A 26978-nucleotide genomic window follows, 5' to 3' on the forward strand; every position below is an offset into this window, starting at 1 on the left:
ATCCCGGTTTAAATAATTGTAATATGATTGTCTTTTTGTAAATAAATGTTATTGTACAGTGTAAATACAAAGTATGCTAACCCTAACCCCTCCCTTCACCATCCTGGGTGGCAAACAACCTGGGTGTCATGTTTGACTTCTCTCTCTATTCACCTCATATCGCTGACCTTGTCAATATGTGTATGTATATATTTTTGTTGCTGTAACTAGGTTTTGCAAGGCTTGCGTATTGCAAATAATTAAACAAACAATAAATCTCACTTTCAACTCAACTCCTCGGGTACGTTATACTTTCCCTGACCTTCCCCCAAAAAGTCAATGGGCCTCATTACAACCTGCCAGTCCGGGACCGTGCAAAATCCGTGATGGCGGTAAAAACGTTTCCGTGTCCGCAAGGGTGCGGAAAAACCGCACGATTACACGCTGTCGGTCGCGCGCACCACACGGACTCGGAAACGTTGTTACCGCCGTCACGGAATACCCCACGGAAATGGAAATAACGAAGCCACAAGTGGCGCAAAACCCGTTTCCGCCTCCGCCGCCACGGACACGGAACCGGAAATACCATGATCGCCAAAACAGGAAACAGAGAGGCGGCCATCATATAAAAGCACAATCCATTGCCATCCAGAGCCAGCACAAGCACAATCCTGACTCTGAGAAGCCAAAAGGGACCACCAGCATGTCTGCCAGGATTCCTGCTCAGAGGCAGCGCAAACAGCGCTTCAGCGAGGCGGAGCTAACCGTCTTGGTGGAGCACATTGTGGACAATGCTGAGATGCTGTTCAGCACCGACCAACGGCGTGCCACACAGCAGCGGAGGAAGGAGGTGTGGGCCGAAGCTGCACGCAAGTGCACCGCTGTGGGCGTGGCAGTGAGGAGCGTGAAGGACTGCCACAAGCGTTGGGACGACCTGAGGCTGAGGGTACGCAACCTCATTTCCACGCACCGCCAACGCAGCAGTGGGACAGGCGGAGGACCCCCTTCCCCACTGAGGCTGCAAGCATGGGAGGAGCGTTGCAGCAGCGTCCTCCACCTAGAGGGAATCCATGGGATTGGGCAGGCTGAGGCAGGAGTGAGCCCACCTGCAGATGCCGGTAAGTGCCCAAACATGAATGCCACATGTAAATATGCAGTTGTGAGTACTGGGCCAAAGGACCCATTAACAACCCCCCCCCCCCCAGGCAGTGCATGTGTGGGCCAAAGGACCCATTAACAACCCCCCCCCCCCAGGCAGTGCATGTGTGGGCCAAAGGACCCATTAACAATCCCCCCCCCCAGGCAGTGCATGTGTGGGCCAAAGGACCCATTAACAATCCCCCCCCCAGGCAGTGCATGTGTGGGCCAAAGGACCCATTATGATCCGTATGGCAACCAATATCACTGAATGCAGACACCAGCAATCAGATGCATGTGACTAACACTATTCAATGTACAATCTTAATGACGCATGTGATGCACCCATCTGCCACCACAACAACACTAATTGCATGCCCTTTGTGTCCCCACAGCCGTTTCAAGTGACAGTGATACTGCACAACAGGCCAGCCAATCAGCATCGGCAAGTACACTAGCCACCGCCACCACACAGGAGGATGCTGCCGGCAGTTCTGCACCTCTGGCCACATTACCAGCCACTACAGATGTGCAGCACACCACCACCACCACCAACATCCCCACCATCTCCACACTGGCTGAGTCCAGACAGGTGCCACAGGAACCTATCATGGCCACCCAACAAAACACCGAAGGCAGCAGCACTGCAGAGGGGGCGGCCTGCAGTGATAACAGTGCCCCGCAAGAGCACTCGGAAACGGGGCCACAGGGGGAGATGCCCACATTGGAAGACCTGGGCTCCTTCCATGAGCTGGGGTTCAGCCCCACTTCACTGGGGAGTCCCATGAGGTCGCCCACCCCATCCATGGCCGAACTGAATGCCCGCATGCAGCGGATGGAGGACCAGCAGGCTACCCTCACCCAGCTGGTGGAGAGGCAGCTAGAGGAATCCAGGCTGCAGAGGGAGAGCTACAGCGCCTCAGTGCGTCGCCTGTCGAGGTCCATTGGACGCTTTGCGAGCACCATAGTGACCCTTGCACGCCATGTGCGGGAGGGCAATGACCACACCTCCAGGCTTGTGGAGGCCATGTTGGTTGGCCAACAGGCAAATCTGGCACGGATGCCCTCAATCCCTGATTCTGGCCAATCAAACACTACCACCCCATCCAGCTCCACTACTGCCAGTCCAAGGAGGCGCTCGAGTAGGCTAACGGGTCCCTTGGGCAAGGTTGCACAGAAGCGCACACGGAAGTGATGGCATGTGTGTGGGGCAGTGCAGGACACATGTGGACTACAAGGGTGTGAGAGGGGTGGTCACGTTTGGGTGGTGGGGTAGTTAGTTTTGGGGGTTTGGACAATGGGCTCTGGGTGGGGGTGGGCACGTTTGGGTGGTGGGTGGCCCCGGGTGTACAGCTTCCCTAACCAATGCACCTTCTTCGCTGTTGTTATTACATCAATACATCACCATTTCAAATCAAGACATACATGTGTGGACATTGATCATTTATTTTGCAGTGCAACTATTAATTCATTGTCGTCACCATGTTTGTGCATTACTGTGAATGTGCTGTGACTCAAAAGTAAATGCGAATCAGGGCATCCCGTGCTCTCTGGCCATCATGTGCACCCCCAGGGGGAGGCGGTGCCATCCCATCCCCATCTCCATCTCCATCCCCATCTCCATCCCCATCTCCATCCCCATCCCCATCCCCATCCCCATCCCCATCTCCATCCCCATCCCCATCCCCATCTTCCTCATCTGCGTCTGGTGGCATTGGGATGTTCCTGCGCAGGCATATATTGTGCAGCATGGCACATACCAGCGTGATTTTGCCCGTCTTCACTGGGCTGTACAGCAGTGATCCGCCAGATCTGCTCAGACAGCGGAAACGGGCCTTCAGCAGTCCAAATGTCCTCTCAATCATTCCACGTGTGCGGATATGTGCCCTATTGTATGCCTCTTCATGCCTGTTCCTTGGTCTCCGTACAGGTGTCATCAACCATGGCGTGAGTGCATATCCCGCATCACCTACATGGGATGTAGATGGGGGAACATGTCAGTGTTTGTGGCATCATGTCCTCATCTGCTGCTGTGCATTCTTGTATCATCATTCATTCATGCATATGAACCATGCAGTGTCTGGAGGTATGTTTTGGCCATCACGAGGAATGTCGCTGACTGCATATGGGCCTACACATTAACTTGCATGTTTGCTGTGCCCTGCGGGTGACATTTGATTGTGTGCATGTCATGGTGCAGTGCTGTCCACACATGGCAGAGTGACTCCACTGTACGGAAGTAGTAAATACTCGTCGTATCATTTACACGCCTCTCGTGCTTTTTGGGGCAGTGTTTCAATTGAGGGTGGGTGTCTGCAGTGGCACAGGGTTCATGGGACAGTGACGGGATTGGCTGTGGCAGCGTGTGCACGGGCACATTGTGGTGCCCTGTCATGTCTTCCTTCATGATGTTTGGCATCCGCTGTGTATTTGGTAGATGGAAGGGGGGTGATGCATGTGCGGTCACAGCGGCACACTCACAATGCTCATTGCCTGGACACACACACACCACTCCGACAGGGTTGTAGCATCGTCAGCTGTACTCACCCAATAGCCACGTGCTTTGTCCGGCATAGCGTTCCATGTACCGTGGCAACGTGGAATTCCGCAGTACCATTGAGTCATGTGATGAGCCTGGGAAACGTGCGCAGCAGTGTGTAATCAGTTGCATGGCATCACAAACCATCTGGACATTGAAAGAGTGATACTGTTTCCTATTGCGGAACACCGCCTCAATTGCATGTGGTACTGTCAGCTCGACGTGGGTGCAGTCAACTGCGCCTATGCAATTTGGCATGCCTGCTATGGCATGGAAGGCCAACTTGGTGGCAATGACCCCGGGGAGGGTGCGGGGTAGGGCTATGTGTTCCGACACATGGCGCAACATGGCATCCAGTACCTGTACCAGGACTTTTGAGAAACACGGTTGTGATATGCCGTGCAGCTCACCAACCGTGTGTTGATAGGTGCCAGTGCCAAGGAAATGCAGAACTGAGACAACCTTCAAGAGGGGGGGGATGGCGGTGGGGGTGTCAATTAGGCTGCTGATGTTGTCCTCAATCATGGCGGTGATGTGCATGATTGTTGCACGGTCCAGCCGGTATAGGGTGTGGATCTGTCCTGGGGTGAGGTTCCAGGGTGAGGCCCTGATGCGTGGTATTGGTGGCTGGCGGCGGGGTCGGGCTGGCTGGGCAATGGGGTTTGCCATAGCTGCAGGGTTGGCTGGTTGCCGCCTGCGCCTCCTCCGCCTACGCCTCCTCCTCTGCGCCATTGCTGCCACCATGTGCAGTACTGCCTGTTGGTTGAGTAGGCCCAGTCCCAGTGCTACTAGCCCTGCTGCCTGCATGGTTCTGTGTTGTGTTGGGCTGGGTGTGGCCCTTTTGTAGGCTCCCAGTGGCCTGCTAGGTCCAGCTGGGCTGATTTGGTGCACCTGTGCCCTGATTCAGTTCAGCCGGCAGTGTATAACGCCATGTTCACGGTGGCGGCGGTTCCGCCACCGTGATCACGGTATTTCCGCCATTTTTTCCCCGGTATTTCCGTGTCCGCGCTAGTTGTGATGCTCACGGTGTTTCGTGTTGCCGGTAACGGAGGGGTTTCCGTGCAGGCGGAATTAAGGGGAACCCTATTTCCGCGGTGGCGGTTTAGGGTGGTGCTATTACCGGGGCCGCGGGTCATGATTGCGCGGACATGCAAACGGTGCCGGTATGGTTTTACCGGCAGTGTTAATTCCGGACCGGAGTACTTGTAATGAGGCCCAATGTCTCCATACTTATGGTTCTCTAGGCCTGCAAAGCTCGCGGACAACGAGGACAAAATTGGGGGACTCAGAATGCGCCAAGCGAGCCGTTGCAGATGGGAGAGAAGCCAGTTCACATTTGCACATTGAGGCCTAGTACATAGATGGATTCGAAAATTCAAGTTCTCACAGATGGCTTTACTACGGGATGTTGCAAAGTAAGAATGTATGCTCCTTTAGAGTGAAGGTCAGCAGCTTTGATTTTCAGCTGGCGGCCTGAAGAGGCCCACAACTCACACTGGCAGTATAAGGTTCTATTGTTTTTTGACCTTGAGAGACAGGGACCATACCGAAAGGACTTCATTTGAAGGAGGGGTGCAATAACGTAAAAGGCGATAAGGCAGAAAATTCTGAAACTAGATTGAGTTTCATGTTAGTTCAGTATACGAAAAATCGTTGTCAAGAGCACAGTGGGATTTACGGACTGCATTACACAGAGACACAATGGAAATTGCAAATATAATGTAAGTATCTCTTTAGACGCTTTTATACCGGAATGAAGAATGAATGAATGGATGAATGAATGAATAAATGAATGAAGAGCAAGGAAAACGTTTGTGGGATCGTCTTTGTACCGGGCACATGGGCATGCAGGTCCACATTCCACACGCATGTAGGCAAACAGTCGTTTCTCATTGTGTGTTAACCTCGATTTATTTTGTTAGTTTTCGCATTGATTTTAGAGCCGAACATACTCCATAGTACTATCCTTGAAAGCAAATAGTTTCAGATCGGCCGTAATAAATAAAATGAATAATAGTAATAAAGATCGGCTGGCGAGACTAATTATAATTTTTATGTTTTCAAAACAGGTATATCCTACCCTACTGCTACTGCCACCAGTTTCAGACCCCGGCAGATGGTTTCTTCAACTGCCAGCTGCAGTTTATCATAAACAACTGCACCACTTTGACAATCTTATGGGACGATCGCCAAGGGCCCACATGCCCTTACGCGGTACTAGCGGCTAGAAGCAACATATCAACCTTTACGCTGGCCTAGTGCCTAGTTGATGGAACAGCCTTGCGGTTCACCGTGTGACCAAAGTGCTTCTTTTAATGAAAACCAACACCCTGTGTACCATAAAGTAACAGCGCGTGACTCACGATAAAACGGAACAGGATTTGCGGATAGAGAGAAAAGAAAAAAAATGACATTCAGATTTAATATGCCAATTGATGAATATTCTATAAACATTTAAATTAAATAAATGTACTTTACCAAATGTACCGTGTTGCTGTTTGATTTGAAAGTACAGTTTCATATTCCGAATTGTGGCGCGCTGTGTTGTGAGTTGATCTGTTTTGGTTTCTGGGTTCTGTGTGAAGTCGCGTAGAAGACGACTGGGTGCGTTTGCCTACGCAGCAAAGTAACGTCACGGAGAGAGGCAGGGAATATGAATGTTTTGATAATGTCAGGCTCAGGGGCTGGGGATATGATTTAGTGCCGCAAAAGCAGGTCAGCCAGGGCGATGGGGCAAGTGATAGGATTATCACAAAATGGCAGCTCCCTGATGCCTGTTTTCGCGTGCGTTTAATGGACGAAAACTCAGGTAAGGTCCATAGGAAATTTTTCTAAAATCGAGCGACTTATGCTTAAAAACACATGGCCGACCCATAGGGACAATACAAATTTTTGACCGAACCATTCCTTTAATGCTGCTCTTAGCGCATTGTTTTGGGTGACTTGACGTCTGTTTAGGTTTTCCATAGAGGTGCCAGCTAGAAGAGCATTGCAATAGTCTAACTTAGACCCTAAATTGTAGCTCTAGCTATTGAAAGACAGTTTGATTTAGTTAGGTAGGGTTTTAAGGCATTAATGAGTTTCATGCTTAGGGCAGATGCAGAGACAATGGCGCTGACATGCTTGTTCATTGATAGGGTGGCATCAATGTGGACCGCTAGCGTCTTTACAAAGGAGGAGATGGGAATGCTAGAGTTATCTATGTTGAAGTTAGTGCAGAGGCGGTCTAGCTTGGCTAGTGTGGCCTTTTGGCCGAGAATCAAGATCTCTGTTTTATCCCCATTGAGGCGTAGGGGTTTGCTGCCATCCATGCTTGGATGATAGCATAGATTAGGTGGAGAGCCTTTGCGTCTTGGTCATATGAGCCCGATAGTGGTAACAGAACTTGAATGTCGTCAGCATAGTTTGAATATGCTATCCCGAGTGCATCAAGCTTGTCGAAGAGGGGCTTCGTAAAGAGGTTGTATAGTGTAGGGGCTGTGCATGAGCCCTGTGGGACTCCGCAGTGGATGGTGGTGGGGGCTGCATTTGCTATGTTAGAAAATACTTTCATTACTCTACCTTCAAGAAAAGAGGTGATCCAGGAGGCTGCTTGTTTGGAGAATTGTGCTGCTTGGGGGAGGTGGGCGGTGAGGGTCTTGTGATCTACAAGATTGAAGGCCGCCGAGAGGTCTAGGAGGAGGAGGAGGGAAGGCTTGCCTTTGTCCAGGATTTGAGTAATTTGGTTCTTTAAGTCTAGTAGGGCCGTTTCTGTGCCGTGCCCGTTACAGAAGCCGGACTGTCTTTTTCCTAGGATGGAGTTTGTTTCTAGATATAGCTGGATCTGATTGTGGGCCGCCTTATCCAAAATTTTGAGAAGGAAGGGGACGGTGGTTATAGGCCGGTAAATGTTGGACTCGGCAGGATCTAGGGTAGGTTTTTTTCAAGAGGGGGCGATCCCAGGCCTCTTTGAGGCTGTCGGGTACGATGCCTGTTTTAAATTAGGAGTTGATGAAAGCCTTCAGAAGAGGGGCGAGGGCCTCGGCATAACCCTTAATGATGTTAGGAGGGCATATGTTGCCTTTACATAAGGACAGTTTAAGGTGTTTGAGGAGGTCTATGACTTCTGATTCTGAAATGTCTCTGAAGGAGAAATTGGGGAGGTGTGGGACCTTGCGCTCTAGAGGGGTTTGAGTGGGCAGGTGCTGACTCGATAGAGCTTTATAGTGATCCTGAATTTATTTTCTTTTGGAGGAGGTCTATTTTGTTCAGCATTGTAGCTTGTATGCTTGCGCACCACGCTTCATCTTTGATGATCTCATCAGTGCTAGTGGGAGGTGCGGTAAATTCATTGAAGATAGTGAATAATTCTTTAGTTTGGGAGTTGGCATTGGAGATTCGCACATTGAACGAATTGGATTTAGCAGTGATGATGGCCTTTTTGTACTGCAGGGCAGGCATCTTAAAGCTTGCTTTAGAAGAGTCACTAGGGTTAGTCTGCCAGATTTTGAGAGCCAGTCGTTTATTCAAACGAAGAGTTTGGAGCTCTTCTGTGAACCATGAATTCCTGGGAAAGGACTTTTTCTCCTTCTTACATTCAAGTGGAGCTATGGGATTTACTGCATTTGTGAGGATGTCCTTGAAGATATCTGTTAGAATGTTAGGGTCCTGAGAGAAGGGGGTGATAGGCAAGGGATGTTGAGGTATGGTAGGAGGTTGTCCGATGTGAGTTTTTTTTAGCTTCTTAGTTGCGCCGCTGGGGCGTGTGTAGGGATTTTGGTACATGGGTCAGTAGGAATGGTAACTTAAATGCAGTTGTGGTCTGTCCACAGATAGGCAAGATTAGACGTGATGTATGAGTCACAATAGTGATCAACATCCCAGTCTAAGGTGTAGCCTTTGGAGTGAGTCAGGCTCATGATCCTTTGGGTGAATCCTAGGTCTAGAAAGTCTTTGGCCAGTATGATGGTGGGTTTATCATTGGGGTCGTTGTAACCTAAGTTCAGATCACCTAGGAGTATGGTTTTAGTAGATTGTTTGATGTTATCACTAAGTAGTTGGATGAGGTGGCCCTGAATGTCTGCAGGGAGACCAGGGGCCCGATATAGTACATGGATGTTAATGGTGTTATTAGGTGAGAGAGATAGTTTGACAGATAGGATGTCTGCGTTGCCCTCCCAGAGGCGGGAGATGGGTTTGATAGATAAGGTATCTTTGTAGATTAGTGCACCTCCCTCTCCTATTTTGGAAGGTCTGTCCTATCTGAGGATTGTGTAACCTAGGGGCAGAGCGAGGGTGGTGGCAGGGCCAGATGCCTCATGTAGCCACGTTTCGGTAATGCCTAGTATGTCTAAGTCTTGACTAGATAGGAGGTCATTTATTTTGAGAGCGTGAGCGGGGAGAGAGCGCACGTTGAGCAGAGCGCATTTGAGATGTGGTGGCAGGGAGTTCTTAACTAATGGTGGCATGGATAGGCAGGCTTTGGATGTGGGTTAGTAGGTTTAGTGGTTGAGGGTGAAGGCTTGGTGCTGTGTGGCGGGGTGCACCTTGTAAAAGTGTAAGTGATGTAAGTGGAGGTTTTCGCGGCAATGCAGCAGCCCAATCTATGGTTTCTTAACCTAATAGGCATGGGTGAAGTGATAGTGTGCATAGGTAGAGTGCGTGTTCTAAGTCTAGAAAGTCTAGTAGCTTGATCGAGAGGGTGTGATGGTGTGTGCACCGAGACCCATGTAGCATGGGGGGATTCTGACCTCTTGATATAGGGAGCAGCAAGGTGCTTTGAGGTGGTGTAGGGAAGTGGTGTCCCTATGTGCATGGAGTTAGTGAGTGTGGTGGGTGGGAGGGTGAGTGAGTGGATCATGGCAATGGCTGAGTAGAGGGCGATGATGAGGGAGAGGATGGTGGGGGGAGCAGTATGCTGTGTGTGGGAGACTTTCAGCCTCATGGTGGAGTGGGCCTTTACGTAAATAATGGTGTTGAGTGTCCTCATAGGTATTGCGTAGTTTGCACGTTGCATTGGTTCGTGCTATTGTGTTTGAGAATCTACTCGAACGAGTGGACAGACTCAGTGTTAATGGGAGTAGATCGCATTAGACAAATGGGCAAGCATATGTGTTGGTCGCCGGAGCATACCCAGTGGCACAGTTCCCAAGGAGCGAATTGATCATGTGCACAAAGTAGACAAAATAGGCATAATGACAGTTACACAATATGGCAGAGCATATAACGTTGAGATGCAGCTTAGAAATCATATACAGTGGAAAAATGACGGTTGTGCAATATAGCAGATCATATAGTGCCAGGATGCAGCTTAGAAATCATATACGGCGACAGAGTGAGCCTATGTGTGAGAAACAGACCCTTTTAGTAATGGTAAGCAGGGAGTATGCAATAGTGCTATGAGGTAATCATTTTGCAATAATAGATATAGCAGCTAGCGTGATAGATATTACGTTTGTCAGGGCACGTGGTATTAGTATATACAATAGCGTCAGGGAGTCAATAGTAAGGAGTTAAAGTTTGGGCTTGCGCATCTCGCGGCAGAATCAGAGAGATCTGTAGCCCGGCAGAGGGAACCAGTAAATCAGGGTGAGTGAAGGATACGAGCTTGCATGTGGTTAGGAACAGAATGTTAGCTGCAGATGGGCTTGGGTGATCAGTCTTACCCTGATAATGAGTATGCGTGGTGAAGTGCTTATGGCCCCACGGCCCGGAAGGACATGACAGGCTCAGGACAGGAGCCTTTGTTTCTCTGCCTTCGTTGCGGATGCCGGCTTGCGCCTGCCTGTGAGCGGGCTGCAGGGATAGGCTGATGTGCAGCCAATCCACACCAGGCAGCAGCGAAATCAGGTGGAGGTTTGGGGAGCCTACAGGTCGGCCATCTTGGCGTGGTCGGACTGTGACATGGATGATCACAGTAATAGATTTCGAATGGCAAAACGAGGTTGGATCTGGATACTAGTGCGCAGACATGTTGCAGCTGAGAGCCTACAAGCTCTAAATCAAATAAACTGCACGAAACAGGCAGCAGCTTTTCTTTTTGCAGCCTCGGATTTCATGTCTGCACGTGTCCTGTGTTCTGGTGGTGCACTGTCCAACCGGAGATGCTGAGTAGCTGGAGGTAGCTGAATGACTTGAGGGCAAATCCCTTGTAGATGATGCAGCAAAACCTGAAGGTGATTTGTGCGTGCAGTGGGAGCCAATGAAGCTTGATGAGGGCTGTAGTGATGTGGTTGTATCTGCGTAGCCCCTTCATGAGGCATGCAGCCATGTGTAGGACATGGGAGGACGACTGGAGGCCTTCAAGGAGGGCATTGCCCCCATCCACGTGGGATAGGACCAGTGCTTGAACGGTGGATCTAAAGCTGTACTGGGGGACGAAGGACTTGACCTTTCGCGTGTCTTGAATGAGTGGTGTTTGTTGATGTGGAACCCGAGGGACTGGGTGCAGGAGGTGAGCTCAGATGTGAAGTGCTCAGGGTTCATGGTTGATAGCCAGGTCTGTATGTCTGGGTGTTCAGTGTTGTTGGTGAGGAGTAGGAATTTGGTCTTCAAGGGGTTGAGCTACAAGCGTGCACTGGACAGCCACGACTGGATCAACGAGAGGTAGGGTTTGAGCCTGTGGATTTCCTTGATGGAGTGGAGTTTTGTAGGCTTGGGGGGTTTCATTCCTTATAATACTTGGTCACACCCTCATCTGCTTTAATACTTGTCCTCTTGCTCGCTCTGATGACAGAGATATTCCAGTTGCTGAAATGTGGAAATAGTTATTTATGCAGTTAAATAAAAATTCAATGAAAAGCCAGATGTGATTATGGGTATTCAGTGTGGGGCAAAGTTGCCTAATATTAATTAAATATGATGATCATGATCATGTCGAATGCTATGTTCTGTACATGGTGGGTGGCACCTCATGGTTTCATTGCTAAACATTATTTTTGAATGTCTCTGTTGTTTAGGCTTGGCAAATTAACAATATTGCCCCTCCTACTAAAGTTTATTAAGTGAATTTGAAAGGTTTTTAAACCAGGAGGTTAGCTATAAGTGTACTTATTAAAGCTTTTATAAGGATTTGTGCGGTTTTTAGTGTTATATATTACATATATTTTAACAATATGTGTCCAGGCCCAGCAGTCACTGTACTGAGGCATGGTCAACGGCTGTGACTCGGGGATACTGAACCAGCCTACAGAGCACACTTGGCATGGGCATCAGGACATGGGTTCCCTCAGCAAAGCCTTTGGCAGTATTCTGGGCACAACAAATCTGCCCTCACAGCCCGGCATGCGGTCAGGCCCAGTCGAGACTGTGCCCAGGCTACATCCGTCAATCATGTCTTGGATACTGTGAGCCAACCTGCAGATGCTGTTAGACACGGCCATCACTGTGACCTTGGCATGGCCTCTGGCTGCAGTATCTGTTGGGCATGGGCCTCCCCATTGGCCATGATCCGGCATTGTGTCTTTACTTGTATTGACCACTGTGTATAGCATGTTGTCCTGGCCAGTCTACATTAGAGTAGGAATAGTGTTCAGTGATGCCTTGGGGCACTGACTCTACCTGCTGCGCTCTGGGCATGCCTTTTAGATATAAATAGTAGTCATTGTGCCGGGGATGTGTCACTACCGTTGTGGTCCGGAAGCATGACAGGGGTAGGACAATACACAAAAGATGGCAGGAGGACCCTGATGGCAGGGTGTCAACGCATAGTAGCAGCTATGATGGCACAGGGTGGGTAAGTGGGACAGGAAAATGGGACGGTTGGTGGGTGGCATGTAGTAGACGCAGCATTCTCTTGCGTCCCAACCCTCAAGAGTGGATAGGCGCGACGTGCTAAAGTTCTTAGCATCTCAAAAAGTGCCTGTCGTATTGGGAGTCCAAATTAACTATAAATACGGAGTTGCTATGGCTGACTTTGTAATATATATGTATGTATGTATGATTGTTGTTAAATTGTCATTACATTAGTTATGATGTGACTGATTTAGCTAATGTGGGCATACATTTTCCAGCTGATACACAAGGATTTTGTTGGGCTAGATTTTTGCAGCTGATAAAGTAAACCTCCATTGGTCTCTTGTTCTCCTGAATTAATAGGATGGCAGATGCTGTGCAATGTATAGTGATATGCAAGTGTTAAGAAGTGGCAGTATACATTCTCCAACAAGATCCCGTCAGTGCGTAAGGATGGAAATTAAATAGACTTCAAAATAAATCTATCCATGGACTGCTCTTTCAGTAAAGCTTAGAAGTGATTAGCCTATTCGGATATTCCCAAACAAACATCTGCTAGGAGTGCATTGAACGAGGATACCACATTCTTGCATCTGAACATGCCCATTGCAGTTGCTGTGTGACTGCACAATTGCAGAAGCATTTCACCCACCTTTCTTTTCCTTCAGATCGTTCAAGAGTATGAAAGAGCAGTCATTTTCAGACTGGGAAGAGTCAATCGATCTGGAGCAAAGGGTCCAGGTAAGAATGCAACTATATCATTGTGAATCATTCTAAAATCACACGCTTCTTTACATTATACACATAGAAATATGAGTTAGAGAAAGTCCTTTGTGGCTTCTTTGAAAAACATAATTGATGTTATTGTTTAGAGAGGAAAAGGGGAAGGATGCGCACCAAGAACAGAGTTAGAGTCACACCAAACTAATCATCTCTATCTTTTTTTTACCTCTTGCACCAAGTAGGCACAGCCATATTTTTATGTGTGTACACCAATAACTGGCAGGCTCTGCTGCTTTGGAAGCTGCAATACAGCACTTCCCACAGTCGACCAACTCCTCACCTTGTGAGTTACTACACTGTCTGTTTCTAACACAACATCAATAGAGATCTTCACTCCTATGCTTTGGGCCTTATCCGACATCCAGGGCCGGCCTTAAGGCAGTGCGGGATCGGGTGACCGCCTGGGGTGCCATGCCCCTCAGGGCCCCATTAGCCCCCTGCCACGCTGTAAAGATACCGGTGGGGGGGTGCCTGTACTTCCGCTCTCTATATGGTAGAGGAGGGGCACAGAGGACCTCAGCGAAGATTCTCTATTGTGGTAGCAATGGACGAGCAATCAAGGCCTAGCTCAAAGGAATGTCCACACACTGTATTACTGAAAACACAGTCTTTATATAATTAATATTCAAATGTATGTACACGATCACAATAACGCACTTTGTACTCGGAAATCAACAATGATAAATATATACAATTCTAAAGTGGTACCACCAATGTTATCAAATCTCATTAAAGTGCATCAACTGTACGGTTAAAATGTCACACAGATCAATAACGAGTAAACCTGCAATAGAGATAGGAAGGAACGCAAGATGATTGAAACAATAGGCAGATTACTGGCCTCTACCTTTAGACACAGTTCTGTGTGGAGATCCCCCCACCTGGGCAACCTGTAAAATAAAGATATATAGCACAAGCCCAGTCCATATATTGTTCACTAGTCTTATTTCCTCCTATAAGGTGTTACCCCACCAATGTACCTGGTGGAGTAGAGTTCTTCGAAGACGCGTCGAACGATCCTTCTTGAGTGACTCCCTTTAAAGCAGGAGCCACGGATCGTCGAGAGGCGTCGAAGATGGTGAACTTGTCGTCGTCGGCGGCGATGAGAAGTTCAAGGGTGCCGAGACCACAACGTCGATCCAGGCGGTGCTCGTCAGCAACGTCCTGCGAGGATGAGGTGTGCGGGGCACCTCGGCGATTGATTGTTCAGGACCGCAAAGAGTTTCAGAAGGACTGTGGCCCAGCAAGGGCGTCGAGTCGTCGAAGTCTTTGTGGCCTTCAGGTGGCGGGAAACCCACCGGCGGATTCTCCTCGGCGCGTTGGTCGTCCTCGATTTTCTCCGGCGGGACAAAGCGGTCGACGTTGCGGACAAGGGAGTCCTTCGATTCAAATGTTCTTAGGCAAAGGAGCGGGCGGCTCCGGTCGTTGGCAGCACGGTGTCAAGTGATCCCCACGGCTGGGCAACACAACTTCGACGGGCCTCCAGCGGTTACACAAACCTGCAAACCCTGGTCAACGGCAATGGACTTCGACAGCTGCGAAGTCCGGGTGCTTTGCTTCGTTCTCCTCAGCGGTCCCATCTCGGGTCGGCAGCCTTTCGAGGGTCTGACTTCTAGGGAGCTTCGGCGAAGGTTAGCGGTGCTCGATGGTCCCTTGGAGCACGGGAAGAGGGCGCCTTACCGGGTCCTTTCTCGGATCAGTCCTTGACAAGTTCGGCAGCTTTCAGATCAGGTCGAAGCAAATGCAACAGCAAGTCTTCGTCTTCCAGCTGGGCATCGAGGATCAGCAGTTCCAGTTACTCTTCAAGTGTAGACACAGCTTCTGAACAATTTCCAGTGGTGAGAGGTCCCCAGATATACTATCTTGTTTCTCATCCACACTGCTGGGCCAAGCCCCACAGCCAATCATACAGAGGGGCTTACATGCAGTCAGTCAGCCAACCAGGCACACAGTGCATTCAGGCCAGCCTCCTCCCTCTCAGACACTCACAACAAGGAATGTGGATTGGGACAAGTACCCAGCCATTCAACACTACACACTGCATTCAGGCCAGTTTCGGGCAGGGCTGTCTCAGTCTTTGTCTCTCATACCAGAAACCAGACAGCCACAACAAGAAGTGCATATTGGTCACACACTCCATTCACCCAGGTCCCACCCACAGGGTGTACCTACAACATACAGTCACTGGGAAGGCTCCAGCCAGTCTGGACTGGACTTCACAACAACACCATATATGGAACTTCCACCCAACAGCCAGTCAGGGGGAAGGGACAGAGACAGGGCTTCCCAGGACTTTGGGAAAACAAGGTAATCGGCAATAGAAAGCAAGAGGCCACAGGGGCCATCTTGTTTTCCATCAGGAATCAACTGATTCCAATGGTAGAGCTGGGGTATCCTAAAAGGGAGGATACTCAGAGCACCTGTCAAATTCAGCATGGAGCTGCCACCAGCCCATACCCTGCTCTGCGGTCCACCCACAGGTGCCCAAAGAAAATACACTAGGGGCACAGGGTTGTACCCCCACCGATGGGTGCCGTAAGGGTATCTCATGGGCCTGTTCACCAAACCAAAAGAGAGAGAGCTGCACCGAAAGGAGTCCCACATGAACTCCTGCGCGGAAAACACGACAGAACACACGATAAAAAGGCAGTAAAGGACAAGGATACGGAGGCCCTGTCCCTCCGATGCATTTCCAGCATCACACACGCCAGCTCGGGGGAGTCTTCAAGGGCTCCCCCGAGCTGGCTTAGTGGGAGAAGGTGTGGCAGGCGCTCTTTTGTTATTAAATGCGTCCAACCCATCCTCCATGAAGACAAGTGGCCCAGCAAAGAGACCTCTGCTGAAACCGTGGTTGTACACCATGTTCTCTACAAATATTGCAGCCCAGGATCATAGGTCTTTTTAGAATTTTCTAACAGCCAACAGAAATCGCCTTGATGGACAGTGGTCCAAAATACATTGGCGACGTTGGCCTCTGTACTTTTACTAAAGCAAAAAAAGATTAAAAGGAATATTTTTTATCTCAACCATTTGTTTTCTAGAATATCATTGTTTTGCACACAAAATGTATATCAAATGAGAGATAACATAAATTGCAGATCGTAGTATATTCTACCCCCCTTGGCGTCAGCAGGCCTTGTGACTGTTTCACCAGACATCTCTTTTCTTGGGGTGTAGCGTTTTGTGATTTGAAGTGCGGGGCTTCATCGTCGTGCTGTGTGCGCGCTCATTGAAGTTGGTATGTGTGCTGAGAATGTAGGATATTGATGCTGCTTTGGCACATAAGCAGGGGTGCACTGCTGGGAACCAAAAGAGGCCCCAGGAAATAATTTTCAAGTCGACCTCATATTACACATTTTGAGCGAGCCCAGTCCCTTTGCCATAATACAATTTTGAAATAAAATATTTAACCACACAAAAGAGGCCTACAGGGTAATCTCCAGATTTCCCTGTAGGAGTGTGACGAATAGTAGATTTAGTATTCGGCCGAATACCAAAGAGTTGGCCAAAGTCTTAAGCCGAAGCCAATGCAGAGCCGAATAGTTCCCTTTTTAATACATAAAGTTGTGACACAAACAATATAGTTTGCAAATCAAAACCACACTTATAAATATGTATCCCCAGTATGTATTTTATGTCTCGTTTTGTTAAAGTATAGAAAGGGCTTAAATGAAAGAACACATTGAAGAGTTTGTTTCTTTGTGCATTCATGGGTGATGCTTCCATGTAGCACGGCTGGGCTAGGGCCAGGTAACTGAGAAGAGCCTACGGCAAGAATATGCAAATGTACAATCACTTGGAGGGGAGTGCTTTGCCTCAATGGCTGCCCCATTTATGCCGTCTGGCTTTGGCAGGGCATTGGCACACACTGATTACAGCAGTTAGCACCCTGCTGATAGCTAAAGTGCCACTGAATGCAAACTTTTTAGATGCTAAAACCATCACATAGGTTTTCAGCAAGGGAATTAAACACTGAAGAATGGACCTACATTTTCCTGTGGGTGATTTGTTTAAATATTTCGCAAGCAGAATGTTTTCAATTGCACAGTAGCTGCTAGGGCAAAGGCTTTTCTTTGCAGTTTTAGAACACTGAACTAGCACTCCACCCACTGATCTATACTTCCTGCTTTCTTTAATTTTGCAAAGCATATTTGCTGCCCCCTACAAACTCTCTTCAATGGGGGTCATCACGCTGCAGTTCTATTTTAGACATTTTTTGAAAGCTTTATCTTATCAGAGCTGCCATCTCAGTGACTTTACACGCATGCCTCCACATTTATTTATTTTAATTTATAAAGTGCGCATCGGCCCTGAGGCATCGTGGCGCTGTTACAGAGGGCTCACTTAGATACATATTCTTAGGGTGGACAGGATACAATCATTTACATAGTTGTTTTCAGTAAAAAAAAAAACTGTGGTATAGGTGCGTTCCATGGTTACGTGAATGAAGCCCCTGACCCGCCGATGTAGCCCTTACTCCTGTAATATATCTTTGCAAAGAGCAAAACATTCCAAGGGCCTAGAAGAAGAAGAAAGCATGCCCTGATGCTCTTTTCCATCATAGCAGACGCTGCAAATACACTACAGCATGTCCAGAAATGCATCTGCATTAACGTGATATCTGCACGGGCTGTAGCTGCAGCCGCCAGTTTTTGCACTTTGTCAACACTCGACGGGGTAGAGGACCCTCCGGGTGATCAGGACTTTCCTCTGCTCCTCGCACCTCTGTGAGGTGGCTTTAAGTGCCCAACCCAGGACCCGCGTTTCCAGTCGACATGGACCCCTGAACACTGACAAAATCATCGGTGCAGCCGTCGGGCAATCCACTGAGCAAAAAAACACTCCCAGTCGCAGTCAGGCCGCCCCATGTACTGCAATTCGGCTTCGAGTGACAAAATAATCAAGCATTCGGCCGAAGCCGAATATCGCTTTTACAGCCAGAATTCTGCCAAATACTTACTCGAAGCCGAATTACATACACCCCTGGTTGTCGGTAGTCACACAAGTGAAGTGTTCTGCGGCCAGATTGCTGGGGTCCGGGCAAGGTTACCTAGATGTATAAAAAAGCCAGGTTTACTTGACACCGAAGTGATTCTCAATGGTGTGGGTTCCCCTTCACAGAGAGTTCCAGAGTTTCGCCTCAGTGTCAGAGAAAGCCAGTCCTCCATCTCGCAGAACACAATCTTTCAACAGCCAGTTTATTCATTTCAACTCTCACCCCTGATATGCGACTTTTTATCCTCGATTCCGGCGCGGAGCGCGCGCGGAGTCGTGAGCTGAGTCAGTCTACGGCAGTCAGCTACGACTTTTTCTCTTGAGAGGAGCTGCAGCAACGTGTTTCTTTTCTGCTTGCATTGCTGGCTGGAGCCGTAGTGCACTGTGCCTGTGCCTGTGCCTTTAACATCGGCCACTAACAGCTTGGAGGCGGACCCTATTTAGCCTCGATTCCGGCGCGGAGCGCGCGCGGAGTCGTGAGCTGAGTCAGTCTACGGCAGTCAACGGCTGGTCTCGGCAGTGCGGATCCAGTTATTCATGACGGCGCACTCCGGTATAGGTGACCAAACGGGCTCTGGCCCTTTAACCCGACGTAAAACCATCCAACAACGCCGTATGCAGAACCCTTGGACAGCTTTAAAAAGCGACTCGAGATCAGAGCCAACAAAGGTAAGCTCTTTGCACCACAAATGTGCATCCAAAAACCCGTCTGAGCTTAGATCCCTTAATTCTTTGTCAACTGACCATTTTACTTATGACGATATGATCATTGTTAATCCTCTGCCTGCACCGATGACAATGCACTCAGACGAGCAGCATACTGAGATTTCCATTGAGACTTCCACCGAAATGTGTGCACCAGCTACCCTTGACAAAAAGGGAGACACCGTGCCTCCGCAAAATCCATCATTTTCACCTGATACCGCGACAACTGAGATAACATCAATTGATCCGCCGATGTTAAGATTAGATGATTCTGAAGCTAATGTAGCTAATACTGACACGTCTGGTGGAGTCTCTGCATGTGACCTGCAAGTGGCTACTACCAGAGAAGTCAGCGAAGGAGAAACTGTGGCCTTATTATCAGACGATGGAATCGACGTGGGAAATCCCATCAGTTCTCCACAACGATCACTACTAACAGTACTTGATCTTCCTCCCTTAAATCGGAGCACAGACTCACCAACCTCTGTCAAACCACTTTACTTGGACAAAGGAGACGAGTTCTTTACGCCATTTGATTTAACGGATGTCGAGCTCATAGAAGCCTCACAAGACAATGAGGATCTTGCCTCAACAAGTAATCTTGAAGCCAAAAATTCTACTGCATCGAATTTAATTGCAACCGCAACTATTGAACATGACGAATCCACCTTGGCCGTGAGCTCCTCAGTATCAAACTTGACGAACATCAAAGCCCAAAGAGCGGTCAAACGTCGAGCCGTTGACATCCTCGACAAGACTCCCACACGCACTGTCTTTGTTAATACAAAGCTCAATTCCTTCAATGAGAACGACACCATACCGTTAAAGAGGACCCCCCTCATTGCTCAAACGGAGCAACGAGGCCAAAGAAATAATATCGATTGGTCCCACAAGAAAAACAGTGATGAGCAAAACTTAGCAAGGATACCTCACACCAGCGATTTGATGCGACAAGCAACGCATCCCAATTACGTGACTGACGACAAATTTAATCACGCGTCACGGCATACGACGCACAATGCCCAATCACAACATCAAACTACACCTTTCGTGTATTCAATAAAAAATAAGAATTTGTCCTCAAACACTCAACCTGCCCCAAAAGAAGTACTTGCGAATGTAACTGGCGATGCTGTATTAACACCAGATTCTCATTTAGACTCTATAAATAGCAATCAGTCTAATTTAGGAGATCAGACTGGAGCGGGTCCTAAACCGAGCCTTTCATCAGCAGCAGCAATGCAGATCTACAACAATGTATTAGCTGCATCATCTACAGCACTCTTGCCTTTTCTAAAAATGTATGAATCCTTGCTTGATGCATACAAGGACCAGTCCACACTTATCATTTCACTAAAGGAAAAGATGGACAGCTTTGAGACTGTAACAAACTTTTTACAGGACCAGTTGACTCAGGAGGCCGAAAGGACAACGCGTTGGCAAGAACGCCTAAGCGATCTCGCTGCTCGACATCATTGCCAAAATGACTCCATGTCTGACGGCCTTCTTGAGGCGGTGAAATGGATGCGACATTTCTCAACTGAAATCTGTTCCAAAACTGAGTACCAAACTACAGACTCAACGTCCATGCGAAACTCTGAATTCCAAAGAATTCTAACGCAGGACGCTTCCATGCAGGCTGCAACAAAGGCAACAATCCAGTCAACAGTAGGTCAAACCTTAACTTCAATCGAAAAGACATCCAACTCATTGATCTCTGCTCCTCAGCAAGCTCCTGCGACTAGCTTAAACAAACCTCTTTTAATTCAAGAAGCCTCCGATTGTGACCATTCAGAAATTTTCTCAACAAATGGCCGTTTATCTCAGCTCCCGGAGACGAAGTCCGCGGCCTCTTTTGGCATCTTTCAGGGCCCTTCAAAACAAACAGAAGTAAAAGTCTTTAACGCTGTAAACCACATCAAACGTTCTGCTCTGAATTCACGCTCGACAACACTAAGACAGGGAGTCAAGAAATGTACATCATCCCGGAACTCTCGAAACCTGATTAGAAACTTACCGAAGGTCCCCACCCCCGGATTATTTAATCAGGCCAAAGCAGTTAACCAAAACGATTCAAACATTGGGAAAAACCAAATAAAACAGGCAAGGGAGCTTGATTCCCCAAAAATCCATCCGAAAAAACGTCAAAGAGTTGACTCTGACTCAGTAATTGTTCCAAATAATCTTTCCAGCTCTACAATTGATATTTGCGACCTATCTACATACTCTGAGGACTTGCCAATCGACCATCAAAACTCTGGACCGGACACAGCTCAAGAAGCTTTACAATCGGCTCGTTTACCGTTGATAACATATGATCTTAATCGATCCACGAACACTGACAAAAATCCAACGAGGACGAGGCCAAATAAGGAACAAAAGCTTTCCCATTTGAACCCAAAACACATAACTTCGCATGGGAATAGGTCAGTTCATTATCATTCTCAGGCATCTACTTCATTAGGTTCTAGTGTCGGCTTAACACCCTACAAACTTAGATTGCAAAATCTTCATCACGATGATCATGATTTGAACATGAACAGGAAGAACGTGATGAAACTATTCACTTGCATTCCGTCACTACGAACGATAGTGTCAGCTGACATAAGAATTGTGGAATATGCAACGGAACGACGCTGTGATCAAGTGCTCCTGCACATTCCATCCGCCTTAGTACGGAACACTATTCTGCAAGCTACAAACGAATTACTGAGCTATGGCTTTGACATTTCAATCGAACCGCAAAATTTGGTCACAAGCAATCGGAAAACTAGTCCGGAGCACTCCGTTCTCAGACATCGTGAACAAAGATACGTGGAGTACAGACAGAAATCACCACGAGTTGAATCTCAAAGATCTGGGACGAATCGGACCCCGAAGAACAACTCGACGAATAGCACTACAGATCGGAATTAGCCATCAGTCCGTGTAATTGAATGTACACGTGAAATTCTCTCTTGGAATACCAGGGGGTCTTCCCACTTATTTAATCAATTTGATGTCAATCTGGACAAGGCATTTATCATCTGCCTCCAAGAAACCTGGTTAAGTATACCCCCTATGAGAGATGGCTTTACGACCTTATTAAATCCTGCTGTCAAAGGTCCAAAGGGTCGCCCCTCTTCTGGCCTATTAATGATGATTAAAATCAATATAGGGTGGCAGCTTAAGGCCTCATTTGCCCCAAATCCTTTTATACAAGGCGCCTTATTACAATCAAATCATCAAATTGAAGACGCCAGGACACATCTGCTCATTTTAAATGGTTATTGGAATCCACATAAAATCAGTACCAAGCTTTTTCTTAGCTCTATGCTCTACATTCTTGATGAGGCCATATTGAAATACAGGAATCTTTCAATCATTTGTGCAGGAGACTTTAACTGTGCCTGGTTTAAATACGAGCGTGAAACGCAGAGTTACAAGCCAGCTCTAGACAAAGACATTCCCATCCGCGGCATGCTATGGAGCCGCGCCCTTCGCACAAGGAACTGTCTAATGGTTAATGGGAATGTCTCAGGGGACCAACCACCAAGTCAAACGTGGTCAAATAACAAGACCCATTCAATCATTGACTACTTCTGGGTCTCACATAACCTATTCGAGAAAAACCTGTCTTTAACAATCTTGCCTATGTCAACGAGCGATCACAATCTTTTGCGACTTACCTGTCTGCTAGGATGGTCAGCGGACTCTCGTTCCTATGAAATTCCGATTTCAGTGACTGCAGGTGGCAACCGTCTCAGAATAAACAGAAGGAACCTTCAGGAAATAAGACAGAACTTTGATACCAAAGACGATTCACTGATTGAGTACACTCCATTATTCTCCGACTTTGTCACCGCACGTACTCCCAACTTAACCATGGGTCATTTACATAAACATGCTTCATCCATGATAATAACATCGGCGAAAAGAGAAATGCGACGAGACGTGAGGAAGCTAAAGAAGTTGATGAAGTCCACCGACAATAGAAGTTCCATTATTGACGACATCCGAAATCGGCGACAATTGTACCGTACTTGGCTTAAATCACAAAAATCCATAATTGAACAAGACAAAGCGGAGTCACTATTGAAACAGCTAATTCAGAATAACTCCCGTGAAACTTGGGCCATATTAAATACTGGAAATTCCAAACATCAGCCGACGACGATAAACGTAATTGCCCCCGATCAATGGACACTACATTATGCAAAGATCTTCAGTAACATACAACATGAAGAACAAAGTGTTCCAGATTCAAACTTAACTTCATGGGGGCTACGAGTTACCGCCGCCGACATAAAAACTGCAATACAAGCATTGAAAAACTCTAATGCTGCGGGCCCCGACTTAATAACAAACATCATGTTAAAAGATAACGTGGAGGAATGGGCTAAACTGATAGAACTCCTGTTTGCCAGAATATCCACAACAACAACAATTCCCGGATCTTGGCGAGAAGCAATAATAGTCCCAATATACAAAAAAGGCAATCGGGCAGATCCATCCAACTATCGCCCGATTGCCTTGTTGGACACCATTGGGAAAATTTTCGCATCGTTTTTACGCTTACAGCTCACGCACTGGTCAATGACGAACTCAATCCCCGACATCCGGCAAACCGGTTTTACAAAAGAGGTTGGGGTGGAAGTAAACCTGCTCCTAATGACAATTCTAAAATTGGAAAGTAAAAGGGCCAAAACCAAACTGTACGCAGCCTTTATCGATCTACGTAGTGCTTTTGATACCATTAATCGCTCAAAACTCTGGGCTAAATTAAAGAAATGGAACTGCCCAAGTAGCTTGATAGATCCAATAAGAGCGCTACACTCAAATACCTCAATCAGCATCCGATTAAACAACCAAGGTGCTCTTTCTAACCCTATACCAACAAACACAGGGGTGAAACAAGGATGTCCATTAGCAGCTGAGCTATTCAAATTGTTCATTGCCGATATACCTGAACACCGAATAAACGTGAGATGCTTTCCACCAACTTTAAACAACATCGAAATCGGTCACTTAATTTACGCAGATGACATAGTCCTACTGGACAAAACCCAGATAGACCTACAACGGCAATTGGCCAACTTAAATGAATACCTCGACTGCAATGATTTGTCAATCAACACCGACAAGACCAAAATTATTGTTATCGGCAAACCAAAATCTAATAAGCAACGTCCTTTCACCTGGCATATCAACAAAAAACCACTAGATGTGGTCGACTCAATTAGATATTTGGGGATATCCTTTAATAATTCACTCTGTGAAACTCCTTGGAAAGTAGATTTGAAAGCCCGAATGGTACAGTTTGGAATTCAAGCCCAGCTACTAGATAAATCTTATGGCAAATTCGCACTCACCCCAACCCTGAAATTCTATCTGCAGAAAGTCGTTCCAGCGATTACTTATGGATCCGAAGCAGGGTGGTCCATTGATGCGGCCTTCTGGCAGAAGCTTGAAGGTGTTTTCTGGCGGCGTGTCCTGAAGCTACCAACCTATACTTCAATGATCCAATTAAGATACGAACTTTCCATAAATTCGCTTCATGCTTGCGTAATTTGGAAATCTCTGATGGCATTTAGAAAAATGATTATGCCGTCCAATCCACCTGCCTATCAGCCCTTTCTCACAAGATCTGGACCTGGGAACTCAGTATTACTTGAAGAGTGGAAACAACGCCTGACAAACATCCTTGCTCATGCCAATTCAAACACTGATGAACTGATAATGCGACCTCAATCGGTTAAGCAAAAGGTCGACACCATGCATTGGATCCAGAACAATGACCAACGTTGCAAGATGGTTACAACTTTAGACACCGGAATTGGACAACACAAGCTGGGTGTTCTATGTAAATACTTGGCAAATTGTCCTTCCCGTCATCACCGGGCTCAGTTTTTGCGAATTCGATTAAATGCAATCAATACAAAAGTAGCATTGTGGCTTCGCCATTCAAATAAAGTAAACAACGACAGATGTCGTTTCTGTATGAAAGAACCTGAATCTATCGAACATCTGCTAACCAAATGCACGTCGCTCACAACAAAACGATCCTTACATTTAGGCAACTTGTGCCCAGCAGATCCAGAAGCACGTGATTGGTGGTCGCAGGCAATGGCCGGGAATGGTGTAAAACTTTGCTGTGCGATAGTCAACTTTATAGATGCACTTGATCTAGAGAACACTGAAGGACAATCCTAATGGAAAGTACATTAATTGAATTTTTTGACGAAATTTGTTTGTAATAAAAGTCTGATGTCACGGTACTATACTGTGACATATTTTGACTGATGTTTCAATAAAAAAAAAAAAAAAAAAAAGATATGCGACTTTTATAATGTCACTTCTGTAACATGTTCCTATTTGTTTTATTGTGCTCTAAAACCCACTTTTCTCTTCCCCCATCCCTTGCACCAGGCATTTTTTGGATTCTTCCTTGCACTGATAATTTTTGCCGAGTTGATCTAAGAACCGTTTCATTTGCTGTCCCACCTCAAGAAGTAAGTGCCCCAGAGTGCTTTTCTTTTTGTAATTTATCAACATTGTGCTAATCTATGGTTTACTGACTCACAGGTTCCATTCCAGTGAATAAATATGTGTTTCTATATTTGAAAAGGGTTGTCTAACAAAACATACAGGTATTCCGTTCAATATTGTTATTGTTTTCTCTCTTGGATGACCAGCTACACAGATAGTCTGAATTTTTTTATATTTCAATTGGGCGTCTTCTCTCATTCGTAGGCACTACTTTGATTGTGTGAATGCTCAAGTCTACCGTGTTCTGAGTTGATAGCTCACTAGTTCAATGCTCGCTCTCACATGGGCCCAGCACTGCTTTGCAACATCCAATCCCCAAGCAGGTCAAACTGAGCCATTCATCCTTCAGAGGTCGATAAATTAACCACTATTGCACAAGGGAATAATATCATATGTCATTACAGCAATTAGATGAAGAAGGAATTCGACACTAAGCGCTATAAAAAATCCCAAATTATTATTCTTTTTTAGAGTTGTAGTCCAGAAAGGAAGCATTATGATATGATGTGATATGATAAGGCATTTATAACACCCTTATCGATTTAAAATCCCAAATTGATGAGCTGAGAGACAAAGGGAAGTCAGTACTTTTGCTCCTACTTGATCTCTCAGCTGCATTTGATCGTGTGGGCCATAAGATCCTCTGTAGACACCTAGATTCTGCTGCTCACTTCTCCCCTGAGGCTATCAGATGGATTGAATCATTCCTGAGCGAGAGAACTATGAGAGTTTTCTCTCCTTCGGCAGCTGCAGACCCTACCCCTATCCTGTGCGGTGTTCCTCAGGGTTCTTGCGCCTCTCCAACTCTATACAACATCTTCACCAAGCCCCTGTTCGATGATTTGGACCATCTGGGTATCATCTACACCAATTACGCAGATGATACACAGATTCTCCTCCCGCTTTCTGGGGATCATATCAAGGACACGGAGTTGGTGAACAGGGCATCATCCAGGCATGGATGGCCACTCATGGCCTATGCCTGAACGATGATAAGACCGAGTTGATAATCATGGGAACACATGCCAACATCAAAAAACTAGGTCAGGAATTTTCCTCATTCAACATCGATGGAAATACCATCAAAGTCTCCAAGGAAGTAAAAACCCTTGGCTTCTACCTGGACTCCACCCTGTCCTTTGATAAACAGGTAAAATTGCTGACCTCCACCACAGCCTACACCTGCAAGCTGATCAGAGCTGGCAAGCCATTCCTCTCTAATGACAGCTGCTTGATCCTGGCCAGAGCCTTAATACTATCCAGAACTGACTACTGTAATGCCCTTTACAGTGGGGTTAATAAAAATACAATCAAGCGGCTCCAAACATTACAAAATAATGCCTTGAGAGCAGCACTTGGCATAAACATAACAACCCATATCTCCTCCATTAGACGCCAGCATAAATGGCTATCTACTGGTTGCAAAATACAGCTAAAGACGCTATCACTGACTCACAAAGCTCTAAATAACGCTGCCCCTACCTACCTCACAGATAAACTTCATAGAAGAACCTCACTCAGACCTACTAGAGCTGGCAAAGCCAATTGCTTGGCCATACCTAGATACAGACTCACCACTATTGGTGGTAATAGCTTCCCA

At 47.0% G+C, this 26978-nt stretch overlaps 1 protein-coding gene across 1 annotated transcript in view; it reads left to right on the forward strand.

Moving 5' to 3' along the window:
* Positions 1-26978, forward strand: part of LOC138525943 (stomatin-like) — a 217548-nt gene that overhangs the window by 11119 nt on the left and 179451 nt on the right. The window contains exons 2-3 of the mRNA XM_069636241.1: positions 13005-13108; positions 25259-25341. Coding sequence (XP_069492342.1) covers positions 13005-13108; positions 25259-25341 — 187 coding nt within the window. The remainder of the gene's footprint in view (positions 1-13004; positions 13109-25258; positions 25342-26978) is intronic.

Source organism: Ambystoma mexicanum, chromosome 7p (assembly GCF_040938575.1).
Source record: "Ambystoma mexicanum isolate Mex_15411 chromosome 7p, UKY_AmexF1_1, whole genome shotgun sequence".
NCBI lineage: Eukaryota > Metazoa > Chordata > Amphibia > Caudata > Ambystomatidae > Ambystoma > Ambystoma mexicanum.